Source organism: Cucumis sativus, chromosome 6 (genome assembly GCF_000004075.3).
Source record: "Cucumis sativus cultivar 9930 chromosome 6, Cucumber_9930_V3, whole genome shotgun sequence".
Taxonomy (NCBI): domain Eukaryota; kingdom Viridiplantae; phylum Streptophyta; class Magnoliopsida; order Cucurbitales; family Cucurbitaceae; genus Cucumis; species Cucumis sativus.
The window spans coordinates 22,068,960-22,085,793 of record NC_026660.2 but is presented as its reverse complement, the minus strand read 5'-3'; the positions used below and the strand labels follow the sequence as shown (position 1 = coordinate 22,085,793).

Below are 16,834 nucleotides of genomic sequence, written 5' to 3'. Positions count from 1 at the left end.
TACAATTGATATATAGCTACAAATTGTGTCATCATACATTTATAATTATCTAAAAAAAAAACGTTGGTATACACTCGATTATTAATTCTAAAAATATTATTTATTGCAATTATACCCAATATTCAAACATCCAACTTTTTAATCGATAATATTTGACTAGATCCATCGAGATACTCTGCTAAATGAAAAGATAATATTTTTAGTACAATAAAAGACGCTAAATTCAAATTAAGTACCTACATTTTGATTGTCAATATATACTAGGGATGAACATGATAGACGGAAAAATCGACCCAACTGACCAAACCGTTTGTCGATAAGAAAACGAGAAGGGTCGATCGGGGTTGGTTTTAAAAAGTTTCAAATCGAGAAATTTCAAAAATTACTTTACCCAACAAAAATCGTCTGACTTGCTCATTGATGTCAAGATCGATTTGACACTTTATTAAATCGATTATAGTCAATTCGAGGTCGATTTTGATTAAAAAATCTATTCCGACCAACCGATGATCACCCTTAACTAGTTAATACGTATCTATGTGCATTTCGATAAAACAAAATATTTTTTCTCTTTTTTTACAACATATTGGATTAAGAAATTAGCAACGGTGGATAATGAAGCAAAAAGTGGTTGTGTTAACATCATAGTGTCGAATCATTACTAAAGTGATTCCTTAATAAGGGAGAAAATTATAAAATGTAACAAAAGGACATTAAATAATGACGTCGGCATACACTATTAACTAAATAATTAGCGAACGACATGTCGGTGAAGCGAACGCCGCAAATCGCAAAACTCTAGAGAGATTTGATGTATGGCTTTTCAATTTTCATTATTCATGCATTTGCATGCACACAAATTGACACCTTCACGACCTTCTAATATTCTTATTCCCTTCTTCTAATCTACACCATCACACCATTATTTTCTCAACCCTAAATTAAAATTAAATTAAGAAATATAACTTTAGTATGTAACCCTTTTCAATTCTATATCAATTTAGTTCTTAATTTTGGTATGTAACAGTTTTGGTTATTTTTTTTTTTTTTTGTATCTCGGCGTTGTCTTTTATAAATTTATCGAGCTTTTTAATTAGTTCATCGATTTATTAATGCTAAAAAATTCATTTACATTTTCATATGGTAATTAAAGTCTATGGACTAAGTTGTTACAAAAATTGAACGATGTTAGGACAAGAAACCCTCCAAATATTTCCACAATTGTATGATACTGTCCACTTATGATATTCCAAAATGTCTCATACTAATAGAGATAGTTGTTATCACTTATATACTCAAATAAAGATTATCATCTTATATAACCAATGTGGAATTTTGATCGTATAATTAACACATTATAAACCAAAATCTAATAACTAAATTGTTACTTTTACGAAAGCTTAGAAAAATGAAAAGTTGTTTTTCTAAACCATAAATGATTAAATGTAACAAAAATATTTATAAAATATAACCAAAAAAAAGAAAAAAGAAAAATTAAAGTAATTGGGAAACAGCTTAGAATGCAGTGACTTTATATGACAAAAAGTTCTCTTTTTTTTGGAAATTAGAATTACACATATATATAATATAGTTATAGTATGAGGAAAAAGTTAAGGGGATAAAGATGTGTATGTCTAATCTCCAAAATTGTGTTTGTTAATGTAGATGGATTGTGACGTATTAGGTCAAACCAAGCTCTCTGATGAGACAAGATGTGATTACTAACACAAAGGTTGAAACCATTCATTTTGTTTCCTTTCATAATTTACATTCGTTTTTCGAAAATTAAAAGTTTAGTGGGGAAGCACTCTTTTAACCAATACCCTTTTGCCATGTCAACACATTTTCTTTAATATATTTAGATTTAGATTTCATATATATTCACGTGTGTAACGATGTCTTTTCACTTTGCTACATGTCTTTTAAAATGGTGTTTCTTTGAGTTGCTCGTTCTAGTGTAAACAGTTGTATAATTTATGTGCTTCTTAAGCTTGACGGTCGTTTTAAAGATTTTTCAATTGAAAAAAAGTTGTTTGGTCAAACTTATATCAAGTATGGTGCAATGGATTTAAGAGTAGTTTTGTAAATTGACGCTTTAAAAAAACCAAAGCCTATTTAGGTAATGATGATGCCATATTACAAAAATGTGAGATTGATTCAATTTTAAAATCAATTATTAATAGAATTTTTTTATTTTTTTCAATGTGTGATCGTTATAGTTTGAATGAGTTTTTCTTTCTACAGTTATAAACCGAATGGATTAAAGATTACGAGTTTAGTTTTTCTTTTCTAAGATTTTTGAGAAAGAATTTCAGACGTGTAGATGACTCTAAAGTTTCTATTTTGCCTAACTGTTTGGTTCAAACATCTTAAACGTTTGGTTATTCATCACTGGATAAATAAATTTAAAAAAATTATATATCTTTTAGATCAATTTTAAAAAATTTATATCTTTTAAATCCAACTTTTAAAAAGAAAAAATACGTCAATTATCGAGCTAAACTAAGACATTCAAACGTACTTTATTTTCTTTTTCTTTTTCTAAAGGTAGCTTTTAATAATACATTGTTGAAACAATATTATAAAACAAACAGTTTTTTATTTTATAAACTTGGTTAATCAATACAATTCTAATGTTGAAAAGAATATATTTTTCAAAAATTAAAAATGAAATTATTTAATAAATTAAGTCCTAAAGTTCTTCTTTTTATAAACAATTTTTTCAGCTTTAACTTTACAAAACAAAAACTATTCATTTTGAAATATCACTCGAAGCCAAGAAGATAAAGTAAACTGTAAAAGTAAATAGTCAATTGAATGATTTTAAAAAGTTAAAGTTGTCAATATTGAATTACAATAATAATAATAATCAAAGAAATTTTCATAAATAAGTAAACAAAAATTAAAACAATTTAAAAAACTCAAAGAAAATTTGATAATTTGTTTGTGATATTTGAAAATGTTCCTGAAAATGATTATAAAACAAAACCCACTTTAAAATAGATTTTTTATTAATGGTAAATTAACAATCCAACAATTTAATTTTAATTTTCACTCAAAGGTATACAAGTGGGAGGGTGAGATCCAAACTCGATGACGGATACCTTCAAACCAACTTCATCAAAAGCGCACACACTTTTATGATCATCTCTCATTCATACGGCCCATCTCTTCATTTTGTATGCTCATTGCATGTATCCTCAACTAGTTGTTTTAATAAATAAAAATCCTCAACCATAATAAAAATATCATCAATATCAACGAAATATATAGCTCAACTGACCTCAGATATATATTATCAACCTCTCCATGTTAGAGGTCGTTTGATCTCCTCATCTCACAGGTGGTCAGATAAGAAAAGTGAAAAAAGAATGCTTACGAAATGGAATAAGATTATTTCATTTAATTAGTGGACTTATCCTAGCTCGTTTAGATTGTAATCTGCAAAAAATGCTTTGATCGAGTTGGGAGATTGAGGAAGTAATTGATCCACACACTAATCGTCCTAATTTGATTATGTTTCTTTGACAGAGAAATCAGTTTTGCTAACTTATAGCACATATTTAGAGGACCAAATAGATATTCAAAAACCTAGTTCATTAAAGGAGATCCAAGTTTGGCTCTATTTATGTATAACGAACATAAAGGTTCAAGTTAATATGACAATTGAGCATTGCTCGGCTTTAGGAGTGTGGAGATGCTAACTCAAGTCTCTATTTTATGAAAAAAAAAGTTCTGTGGACGAGTCTCACAACTTAACACACACAAACTTTATGATTAATTATTAATGAACTTATTACACATTGTGGGTTCATCACTTAATAACAACTTTCCCATTTAATAAAGAATCCCGGCTTATTTCTAAATATTTCAAACTTTTTTCTAGCTCTAGACTCTATATGACTCCTTTTTTTTTTTTTTTATGAATACACATTATGTGTTTTGAGTATGATGAAAACGTTAAGAATATGTCAACCTACTTCAAATGCTCGGGTGATCGGCATCTTGAATCACATTTTTTAGAGACTCTACTCCATACTCAAACATACTTAATTACAAAATTAATAAATTGTGTTCACAGCCTTAAATCCCAAATACTCATTATTTAACAACCTTTTGTAGAATTTTAAAACGAAATACTCATTATTAATTCGACTTTTTCCTATTCCTATCGCCCCTAAATATCTCTATATTTTTTCATCTTTTAAAATCGTTGGATCGAGAGAAACACTTCGCACTTTCAAAGACATATGTATGTAGCTGCAACTTGTTTGGTTGATCACTAAATTAAATCTCCTATGTTTATCGACTTCGGTTAATTGCATTAGTTAGGGTATGTTTTACTTTATTTCACCTTGTTATATTCTAATTCCAATTAATAAGTTAACGATCATAATTCATATGTTCGTACCATAATATAACACATTATTCAACCACGTTTAAAATATGAATTGTCAAAAAAAAAAAAAAGTTAAGGTCATTGGGATATACAGGTTGAATTGAATTTGTTACGATCGATCGGTAAAGTGTTTTTGAGGTGAAAGGTTTGGAGAGATGCACGTTGTTGTTTGATGTGTTGTTGTCTATCGTATATTTGGTTCGAACAATATAATGACGTTTGTGCCCATAACCATGCAAAAAGGTATGAAAATATCAACAAAAAAACTTAAATTTAAAAAATAGAAAATCAACATAATTAAAAATTTATCTGATTGATTGATAGTCAATTAGCTACACGCCAACAAATAAAAGAAGAATAATTTAAAATAGTGAATCACAATGTCTCATTAATTAACATAGTCTAGTTTTTATACAACACTCCTATAAACTAAACCTTAGATTCAAAATATATATTTTGAATATTACAACTAATCAACTAGACTCAATGATCGTTCAGAGCATCAAATTAATCACATGATTCAATGCGTTCCAACGTATATATCTATTATCATAATTTCTTTCCCTAATCAACGCAAGATTTCATTTGCACACATCTACTTATAACGATGGATAATATATATCAAACACACAAATAATAACCAACATCTTGAAATGTTATCCAAGTATATTGCCCTAACCGCAGTATTCGAAGACCTTACGTCAACACATTCACATTGAGAGAGTTCTTAAAGATAATTAGGTTTTGTAAGTAGTTATAAGGAGAGATGACAGACAAATAATGACACACAGAGCTATACAGAAACAATCCTAAACATCCCAAAACTAAACTCTCCCCCCTACCCCCTCCCCCCCATCCTCCGCGAACCCAAGATCTCTCTCTCTCTCTCTCTCTTTCAATAAACCTCAACCCTCATTCCCACCCACTCAATCCTTCAATCATAACACACCCCACAACCCACTTCCCTTTGCCCCACTCTCTTCCCTTCATAAATCCCATTAAAAAAAGCCCCACCCTTTTGTTTTTTACCATGGGTTTAAAATACTATAATGGAAAACAAATGCATTCCAACATCTCAACTAGGTCTTACATACATCCTTAATTCATACCCTAACTCTAAAAACAAGTTGTATCAATCAACAAAAAGTAATAATATACTAACTTTTTAACATATAAAGAAATACGTGACTAATAAGTGTACACCATCATATCTCAACTAGTTTGACACATCCATAACACCCTTGTCATATTATTCAATTGAATATCGATGCATTCGTTCAAAATCAACAATATAGCAATACATACACATGAGAAGCTAGCTAGAAATCTTCTAGCTCGAGAGATTGAAAATGGAACAAGAGAAGGACTAGAGAAAAACCTTCCAATTTAACTATAAGGTAGATAGATTTTTTTCTCTTTTTCTATCTTTCTATTTCTCAAAATTCTATTATTAAGAAAAAAAGAAAATTGTCCACTTACCATTTACATTATAGTACTACTTCTTCTCTACTCTCTCTCTCTCTCTTTCTTTCTCGACCAGACTAGTCCCATCCTCATCTTAATTTTAAGATTTTTGTACACATTCTATTTCTTTTTTAATTACTTCTTTCTTCAAAAAAAGAAAAAAAGAAGAAAAAAGAAAGAGCATCTTTCTCTTATTTCTCTCTTATTTCTCTCTTTCTATCTAACCCCATTTCTTTTCTCTTTTTCCCTTTCTTCTTCTTCTTCTTCTTCTTCTTCTTCTACTCACAAAAACAGAATTTAGGTAGGTTCCTTCATTCTTTTCTTTCCCTTTTCCTTCAATTTCATTCCAACAAAAAATCTCTTAATTACTTCTAATCTGTGTTTCTTTTCTTCTTCTTTTTTTTTTTTCATTTTTAATATAAATTATTCAAAAAATATATACATATATTTGTGGATTAGAAAAGGATTATAAATCAAAGCAAAATGTCACTGGACATGATGGCTTCAGAACGTGTTTGTTATGTTCACTGCAACTTCTGCAACACCATTTTAGCGGTACAAACCCCCCCTTCACCTTTCTATTATTTCTTCTTCTTTTTTTCTTTTTTCTTTTTTGATTTGACAATAATATCTCTCAAACTTAATTTCTTTTTAATGAAATTTATGAATGTTTTTGTATTAATATATATGTCTCTTTTTCTTTTTAAATGACTGGCTACAGTACTTTCGTTTTCAGCTGAAAAGACCAGCAAAATTTCTTCACTTTTTTATCAGTTCAGACTGTTGGAGGAGGAAATTTAAATATATATATATATATATATATTTATATATATATATATTCTATTTTTATAATATATACATGTGTATGTGTGTATATATATTTCAAACCAAATCATAATTTTGTTCTTTTTACTGTTGGAATCTTGAATACTGATATAACAAAATTTTGAGATCTCTTTCTATATTTTTCTCGATAAATCTGCCAAGAAATAAAAGAAATTATATATATTTTATGAGGAATTTCACCTGGGTTTCCAATCAAAACCCTCAGATCATTTGTGTACTATTTTTTTTCCTTCCAAAAGTGTGGTTGAAAAAATTACCCAAATTTTGCATTTAATGAAAAAAGTTTTTATTTTGGGATTTTTTTTAGAGAAATTGAAGTGAATTTCTAGCTTTAAAAGGAAGTGAAAGCTAGGGTTCTTGATTTTTCTTTTTCTTAGATCAAAATTAGGTCATGTGTTGTAATTAATTACATGTGATGAATGAGGATCTGATTTCGCTCTTCTCTCTCCTCAATTACAACATAGAATGTTGTTAAGATGGAAATTTTTGAAAATATTTAATTAAACGAGGTTATTGATGTTTTAATCCGTTGAATTATGTACGGATAATTGTTTGATCATATGATCGTGGAATAATCTCTCTTCGATTATTATATCAAACATCATATTCCAATTTTTGCAAGCTTTCTACCTCAGATTCTTCTCATTCTGAAAATCTGCTGTCTCTCCATTTTTGGACAGATGGGAAGAAAAAAAAAAAAAAAAAAAGCCTGTTGATCTCTAAAGCAACGTTTACCCGATTTTCTCTAAAAAACCAAAATCTCGTATTCGAGATTCGAAAGAAGTGCTTGGGAAGTGGAGTAGTAACACGGAATTTTTTAGGTCTAATAGTTATTTTTTACTATGGTTTCCGTTCCAGTCATGTCGTTTTCTAGTTTTTAAAATCTCTTTCCTTCTGTTTCTTTAATCTAAGTTTTCTATCTTTTATCTTCTTGCTTGCGGTGGTGTCAGATTCTTTTGATAGTCAGTAGCAGCAGCCACCATTGAAAAACATGTTTGAAGAGATCATTATTATTATTATTATGGGAAGTTAATTAATTAATGAATAGGATGAAAGATTAAATATGAGAAATAATAATAATGTGTGAATGCTTTTTTTCTTTTTGTTGGAGAGATATAGGTAAGTGTTCCATGCAACAGCATGTTCACATTGGTGACTGTGAGATGTGGGCATTGTTCAAATCTGCTTTCTGTAAACATGGGAGCTTCTCTTCAAGTTGTTCCTCCTCAAGATTCTCAACAGGTACATTTTCACTTCATCATTTCTTGTTTTATTATTACACTCCTATTTCAAATCCTTCCGAGTTCCATATAGGTTGGTTTTTATGTTTCAAAATACCGTTCGTATATAACTTTTATCAGTTCTTAAAAAGTTTAATTAAGTTTATCATCTTACATGTTTCCAAATTGTAACTCTGAGATTTGATTTTTTTTCGTTTCAATTTTGTCTTTAGAAAACTTTGATATATATTTCACTAAATACTAAGTCTTTAATATTAATTCAGTAGTTTTCACTGCTGCTAAAACTAATCTCAAATTTTCACTTAATGACGTTGAAGACTAAAGTAAAATAAATCTCAAATCTCAAGAGGGTAAACTCGTAACATTTCCAAACTAAAGTGCAAAGTTCAAGTTACTCAAAAAACTTTTTTTTCTTTTAACAATATTCACCTAAGGATAAGAAGGTGTACACCAAAACATCTAACCTAGATTGACACTACTCTAACACTCTCATTACGTCCTAAAACCAATTTCGACCTCAAAACTTTAAGAACTAAAAGTATAAAGTTGAAATATTCAAGTGTATGATAGGATGTTAAAGGTACGTGAAGCTATAAGTGACGTTTTGAGACATTTTCTGTATGATTTGTGTTGTTTTAGTTATATAGGAATGAAATAATATTGTTTATTATTATTTTCTAAGAGTGGTAAAGTAAATAAGTATGGTTTAGGTATATCTAGTAAAAGTATTTGTTTGTGTGTGTATTTTAGGGTCATAAACAACAGCAGGTGAATGCTGGGGATTCAAGTAAGGACAGAGCTTCTTCTTCTTCTTCTACCAAATCCACCAAAATTGGTTCTCTTGATTCTTCTGCAGAACGTGACCAACATAGAATCCCTCCTATTCGCCGTGAGTTTTCTTTTTTTTTCTTTTTTATGAATTAATTGAGAATAGATTAATTAATAATAACTAAGATTTAAGAAAAATTATTATAAGTTAATCACAAAACTACTAAATAAAAATATTAACAATCGAATCGAACTATCTATTGGCCGAAAAGGTTGGAAACGAAATATTCAACACTTACTTTAATTTAATTTAATTGCCAAAACCAACTACCAAACTTATCTAATTTCTTCTCTTTCTCAATATTAATTAGAGCACAATATTTGGTGAAGTTTTATTACTTTACTATCACTCTTTTTTATTTTTGAAAATGATGCTTGTTTCTTTTATCCTATTTTACAGTGAAACTATAGAAAAATAAAAACAGTTTTAAAATTATTTTAGTTTAGTAGTTTTTAAAATTTATTTAGATTTTAATTATATTCATTAAATGTAGTTAACAAAAAAAAAAAAACCAATATATATATAGGACTAATATCATTATTGTTTTGTTTTCTAAGGAAAAAATACTAATGTTTATAAATTTAACGTTGAAAAATAAAAAAAAATCAAATAATTATCAAGTAACCGTGTTATTGTTTTTAAAGTGGTAGATTTGGAATATAAATACTAACATATTGGTAATAATTAAAAGTGTAATATAATAATAACCACATGAAATTTATGGTACCATAGACATAAATTGTTTCTCCTTAGCTACTTAAGAATGAGTATTTATTTTTTTTATTTTCCAAACTGAATTTAACACTATTTTATCAAGTAAATAAACTATAAGAAAATATTGATAATCTTTTTTATTTTTTTGGTGTGGAAACAGAAATGTGAGAGAAAAAAAAAGGTTTCAATCTTAGTTCTTAAATTTGGAAGCAATTTTCATAAACTTGGTTTTAGTTCTAACTTTCAAGTTCTTTTTTATTTCAACGATGAAAATGAATGTAAGTGGGTATAATGAAAATGTTAAAAATGTATAAATTTGATTAGAACATTCGATTTCTCTCTTTCTTTTATAATATAGTTTATTTAAAAGACAAATAATAAAATTAACTTCTTAAAATGTTTGGTTGCGTCTGTCTATTAAGTATTAGCCCTTACAAAAAACTATAATAGATGTGGAAGTTTGACTAACATAAGATGTAATAATTAACTTTCCTAATGCAATTAATTAAAATGAGATATATTGTAAAGTTTATTGGATATGAATTGTTACATGCATATCATGAATTAGGTGGCCCTATCTTGGATGGTGACCATACATGCATAATAGAATATGACCTATCAATATCATGGGCCATTCTTTATACATATATATGTTAATCCGTATGTATTTATGTACATATGCTATGTATTGGTTACTTTGGTTATTAACACACTTAGCACAAAAATATGAAAAACAACTGTAACCATACCCATTTTCATTGAATTGCCTTTCATTCATTTGTCACATGTCATTGATTCCTCTCTTCTTCTTCTTTCTCACTTTCTTCATTTTCCATTTTCTCCCCCTCATAATTACACTGCTTTTCATTTTTTTTTTCTTAATATGCTGGTTAATTATTATTTATTAGATGCTTCATACTAAAAACATAAGTTGATTTTAGGTGGATTATTAAGTTAACTAGAAATGTCTAAGTTAGGTTGACAAATTCGTAACTCTCATCCTATTCTAGTTTCCATTAGTTGATAAACCAATAAGCCCTTCGAATAACTTTTCGAAAATGCATTAATCAGAGTGAGTTAGACTCGGTAGTATTGACATGATTTTTGTCGTCCCTGGAGGTCAAAGGGTTAATTGTCTCTCACCTCATATTGAAAAAAAAAGACTAGTTAAGATAAACTAATATACTTAATTTGATTAAACATTTGAATATTTTGGATGTTATATAGATACAAGATAACATTGGTTGGTATTCTTTTAGGGTAAACTCAAGGTAGCTAATCTATATAACACCTGTGACGATTTATGTATTAGATTTAACCAAGCTTAGATGTATTGGTTCTTGCATTTAACATGACTCATTAATGTTTAAGAAGTTAATTAGCATCATAATAATAATTATAACATAAAGTGGGGATGTTTGATAATAGAGAATTTCAAGAGTTTGTTGTTAATTAATATTACTAATGTTTTGAGTAATTTAAGAATGGGTTTTGGATGATATTATTGGCAGCACCAGAGAAAAGACAACGTGTTCCATCGGCATATAATAGGTTCATAAAGTAAGTATCATTTGCTCAATTAATTAGGGGATTAATTACCCATAATTAGTTTTCATGACTAATATAATTAAGTATATTTTGGTGTTACAAAAGTAATTAAAATGTGGGACTTTGCATGTGTGTAGAGAGGAAATCCAAAGGATTAAGGCTAAAAATCCTGACATAAGCCATAGAGAAGCCTTTAGCACAGCAGCTAAAAATGTAAGTACTTTTAGCTTTTGCTTTTAGCTTCCTTATGTTAATTAATGATCTTGCATGCATGCTTTCTTTTTTGTTTCCATGCTGTCTTTGTAAAATGTTTGACATAATCCTGATTTGTTATATTGTCTAAGAGTAATAATAAAAAAAAGATATATATGTATTTTTAAATAAAATACGGAAGAGATGGCAAATGCATCGAAACAACAACTTTATCCTTATCGATCTCGTTTGTTCGGTATGTTTATTAATGAATTATCCACTTTTTAAACAAGATATTGGACTTTTTTATTATTATTATTATTTTGCTCTCAATAATTGTCATAGAAAGTTTACAATAAAAGATAACTCTTAATAAATATATATGGATGAAAATTACTCTTTTTATTATTATGTATAGGTAAGAATACGATAAGAGTTGTAATTAAGATGAAGATTAGATTGAAAAGTCTCCATTATGATATAGATAAAGAGTTTATGAAATAAAGTATGATTTAAACGGTATTTGTTTTCTTTCGTGTATCTATATATATACTTTTTGGTTTTACACGTAATTTTTTTTATAGAAAAAACTAATAGTAGAGTGGAAAATTTTAAATTGAGATGATTTCCATTTTGATTAGGATCTAATCCCAATCATTATATGTTGATATATATTAAATGGATGGATTAAAGTGAATAATCTTTTCTTTTCTTTTATTTTTTTGTAATTTTGCAGTGGGCACATTTTCCTCACATCCACTTTGGGCTGAAATTGGATGGAAATAAGCAAACAAAATAAGATTGAATTTGACAAGAAATCATCATAGTCCATCTCAAATCTCCAATGGGTTTCTGCCACCTGTTAATTCAAGAGATGATGACGTGTCAATAGATCATAAAATACTAAATAAAACACCCTTTTTTTTATTAAAAAAATTGATGTGTATTAATTTTTAGAATGCTATTATTATATTATTCCAACAAGCAAGCAAAAAAGAAAAAAAAGAGGTTTATGATCAAGTCCTCCTGCCTTGACCCCCCAAAATTCTATAGGAAAGGGAAATTACTTTGACAACCTCACCCCCCTCAATGTCCTTTTTAATTATTAATAGGTGTGATGTGATTTCATTCCCCCTTGGCTTTCTCTCCTTGTTAACAAGTGAGATTAAACTATATATATATATATATATGTTTATAAATCTTTTTTATTATTATCGGATGCATTTATGAATGATCATATCCAGCTACAATAAAAAGAAAAGTTAGAATGAATTCTCTTTTTATTGTTTATTGAATTGTGCATGCTCGAATGACAGAAATGGAATGGACCACTCTAGCATTGAGAAATCTATGTAGAAGGGAAAGATTGATGAGTTTGTTTTATTTTCTTTCTTTCTTTCTGATTGGTCATGCAGAAGATAGAAGGCACTTTAATTTGAGTGTGGATTTGGAGGGTTATGTTATGTATATATAAAATCTAAGGCTGGTGAATGATGGATATTGATCATTGCAGCATTTTTGGCAGAATTCAAAGCCAACCCACAAACAAGACTCATTTTATTTATATATTATATATAGATAATGAAGGGATATGATATGATGGAAACAGTTTCTTGAGTACTGTGTGTTATGGGTGTCAGTGTTTAAGACAGCAGCTTCATTCATTTTATGTAACGAAATTCGATACTACTAATATATATACATACATATATTTGATGCCATCAATTTTCATATCTCTAAACTTTAACACGTTTATAAATTAATATCTATTTAAAATCGTTAAGAATCTATATTATGTTCTACCAGTTATATCCAAGACTTCTCTTCTTGTCAAAATGGTTTAATTTTGAATATATTACTTTGAAATAATGTATGAATGATTTCTAAAATTTAATCGTAACGAATGATTTAAGTGATGGATTGATAAAAATTTTGAGATTTAATTAACTCAAACTTTAAGTTTCACATAACCCAATGGTTGAAAAAATATGAAGAAATAAACAAATTAAATCATGATATGCTCATGAAAATTAATGATTCAAAACAGAAAATAAGTCAACTATTTACAAGTCAAATTTTTTTAACGTTTATTATAGTTCACGTAGAAGTCCATTAACCATTTTAGTGTTTGTTAATATATATTGTATTTTTGAAAATAGGTTGAGATTTTTTAAATTTTTATTTGAGATACAGTGATATGTAATTAATAGTTAAGAATTTATATATATATTTAGGGAGGGAGAGAAATGGAGGGAAAAGGAAGGGATTTTGTTGGGACCGAAAAGACATACAGAAAGATATAAATAAAGGCATTACGTTGGGGTTACAAACAACAGCTTTTTGGAAACCAACCTCTTTAATTTAATTTGCATATATTCTTTTTATTCTTTTTATTTTAATTTTGCACAACATCTTAATGTTATATATTATTCCTCTTTTTTTCATCACTATCATTCAGTTTTTAGCCACTAAAAATCTATATATTTTCAATTAATTTAGGGTTGTGTATGGAATAATTCTAGGAATATATATATAGATGAGTAGATATCAATATCTCAAAATAACGGTATTGAAAATTTTCTAGACACACACATGTGCCAAACACCCTAGCTACTTGTACTAATTAAATAAAAACCCTACCTTTCAAGGAGTTGGTATTGGATGGTTGAGCGACTAGCCATATTTAGTTCGAACATTTTGTTTGTTCTAAGAAAATATCTCACTCTTGAAATAAAACAAGTATTTTTTCTCTTTTCAAAATCTTACGGAGTTGAAAAATTGGTAGACGAATTTAAACGTCTCAACTAGATTGACACTTTCTAATTAATGTTTTTGATATATTTTAGTAAAAAACTCACTTGAATTGTTTTGATTTTGAAAATTAATAAAAGAGTAAAACTTTTTTTTGGGTAATAAATTAGGGTTAGGAGTGAAATTTATATTTGGTAGGTGGGGTTTGCTCTGTTTCTAAGTTTATTAATTGTACAAATATTATATTATATAAACACACAAAAAGAGACAAAAAGTGAAACTCTCATCTCTAACTCCAAGTAATTAATCAACACAGATCCAAATTAGGGTTTCTCTCACCCTTTTTGGAATTTCATTTAAAGACATATATATATTTATCTAACCTCTAAGTAAACCCTAATTAATCACATCATTCAAAAGTGCACCTATGAAAGTAACTAAAAGCACTTTTTGAAAGTATATATTCGTGAGTTGACCTAATCGTAAATAGGAAACACATAACATTGATAAAAGGACTAAAAGATCATGATTTAAATTCATGAATGTCTATGTATGAATTTTCTCGACATCTAAATGTTATAGGATTAAATTGGTTTGTTTTGTGAAACTAGTCAAAGTGTGCATGAACTAACACGAAGACTCACGGATGTAAAAGAAAAAGGTATATATATATATATATAGAGAGAGAGAGAGTGAAGACATTGGAAGGGGTTTGATATTATATGATATTAAGAGATGTGCTGTATTCCATATTGCAGAGAGAGAGAAGATAGAAAAAGAGAAGAAAGCATAGAGCGAGAGAGAGATATATGGGAGTGATTGTGTGGGGCCATTTTATTATGTACGAAGCAACTTAAGGGTGGAAAAAATGGTTGGCCTTTTCAATTCATCTTAGATTCCCACAAGGACAATCACATAAATTGCATATTTTGTTGTGTTCTCCCCATTTATTATAACCCAAAATACCCACATCACCCTTTGCATACACACTTCACTTTCGATGCCAATTGTGTGTGTGTGATCACGAGTACTGAATAAAGGAGGGGTACGTGAATAAACCGACATTATAATAACAATATCTACATATACTGATTAGTAATAACAATGTTTTTTTAAAAATAAATACTAAAGGTTGAGTACGATCAGTGGACGCACTCATACATCTCAACTAGGGTTGACACATTCTTACTGCTCACATCATAACTTGATTCAAAGGAATGTATTGATAAAAAGAGAAGTACATATAACAAGAATCCAAAAAGAAAAGTAAGGAGAGTTTAGAGGAAAGCGTTCTAATTTGAAGCTATACAAAGATGCATCAAAATTACAAAAGAAATTACACCTAGTATTCCATAGGGAAACAAGATTGATGAGATTTTCCGATCCCAAAGGTGTCTCGAGGTTTTAAAGTCCTCATTGAAAGTTCTCCTATTGAGTTTCAGCCAAGGAGTCCACAGGCAAGCTCACACCTAAAAAAAACATTGTAATAACGATATATTTTTAAATAAGATACCAAAGGTTCGAGAGAAATCACAATAAAATACACCTTGGATATCTCAAATTAGTTTGACACAAACATATCTAAACTATTAATTATCCATAGTGGGTACACTATAGATGTGTATCAAACATAGTGTGTGTGTGTTGGGATCGAAATCGTTGTTATATTGTATTTAGGGTTTAAGATGAGGTGCTATATATATAGCTTTCTAGGTAGACTAATGTGTAATATATACATTGTTTTTCAAAATTTTACAACTAATTTTTTTCTGTACGTTGATAAAGATAATACACTGTTAATGAATAAAATAAATCTTATATGTACGTTGTTTATGTCATAACAATCAAATCTATATAGATTGGTTTGTACAACAAACTCTTAGGCAACGTAATAGCATACACTACATATGTAATAAGTGATCTTAAAGGCATTTTTGTATTACTGCATATGGGTATTATCATCATGGTAGCTTAATCATAGTAGATGAAAGGTTTTTGTTTAATTAGTTTGATAAAACTAATAACAATAAAATGAATAATAAGAGGAAGAGAACACAGAATCTGAAACGTCAAATCATGTTGTTGTTGGAGGTTTTGGAAGGGATGTGAGAAGAAGAGGGCTTCATGAATGGGTCTTGTCCAAAAGATAGAGAGATGGATTTTCCTTTTTTCTTTTGAAATATTTAGAATTTAGATTTTCAAAACTCATATATATATATATATATATATATATATATATATGTATGTATATGTCCTGTCAGTTCCTTCATGTCTCTTTCTCTCTTAAAAGAACATCTTTTAAACAGTGTTTCAACTCCCTCTCTCTCAAACTAAAAAGTAACTACACATACATCATTCAGGTTTCCCCCTTTAAGTTTTTCATTTTTAGTTATATTTAAATCTCTTTTTTTTTCTTTATTTCCAACAATTTAATAAATCAAATACTAATAATATATAATCCAATCCTTCTCATTCTGATATATATATATGTATGTATAATATACTGTTCTTCAATGATCACTCAAAAACGTAACCCTCATCATTTCCCCTTCACTTTATTCTCTCTTTTCTTTTCTTTCATACTTTTATGTGTGTGTGTGTGTTTCTTTAAATATTTGAACAAAACCTACATATTGTAAATTTATGTGTAGAATTGTGCTTATTAACAATAACTTGTTTCAAGGAGTTTTGTAACCCAAAAAACTAGGAGGGCTTTTGTTATATGTGGATTCTAAGTTTGTATTTATGGAATTATAAAGCTATGATCATAGGTAAGAAGCATATATAACAACAAACAACAGTTTACTGTATGAAAAGATCATAGGGTTATAACTTTGTTAATTAATCATT

At 28.4% G+C, this 16,834-nt stretch overlaps 1 protein-coding gene across 2 annotated transcripts; it reads left to right on the top strand.

Annotated features, from left to right (window-relative positions):
- The first annotated feature begins 6,003 nt into the window (after nt 1-6,003).
- Nucleotides 6,004-12,447, top strand: LOC101222154 (putative axial regulator YABBY 2). 2 transcript variants are annotated; one of them, XM_004140128.3, is made up of 7 exons: nt 6,004-6,164; nt 6,323-6,418; nt 7,829-7,951; nt 8,701-8,839; nt 11,005-11,053; nt 11,179-11,254; nt 11,970-12,447. In XM_004140128.3, exons 2-7 carry the CDS (start codon nt 6,347-6,349, stop codon nt 12,030-12,032), a joined length of 522 nt encoding a protein of 173 aa, XP_004140176.1. In that variant the 5' UTR covers nt 6,004-6,164; nt 6,323-6,346; the 3' UTR covers nt 12,033-12,447. The 2 variants fall into 2 exon arrangements, with proteins under 2 accessions (XP_004140176.1, XP_011657596.1); XM_011659294.2 differs by having other exon boundaries at nt 6,021-6,164; nt 6,328-6,418.
- Nucleotides 12,448-16,834: the final 4,387 nt, after the last annotated feature.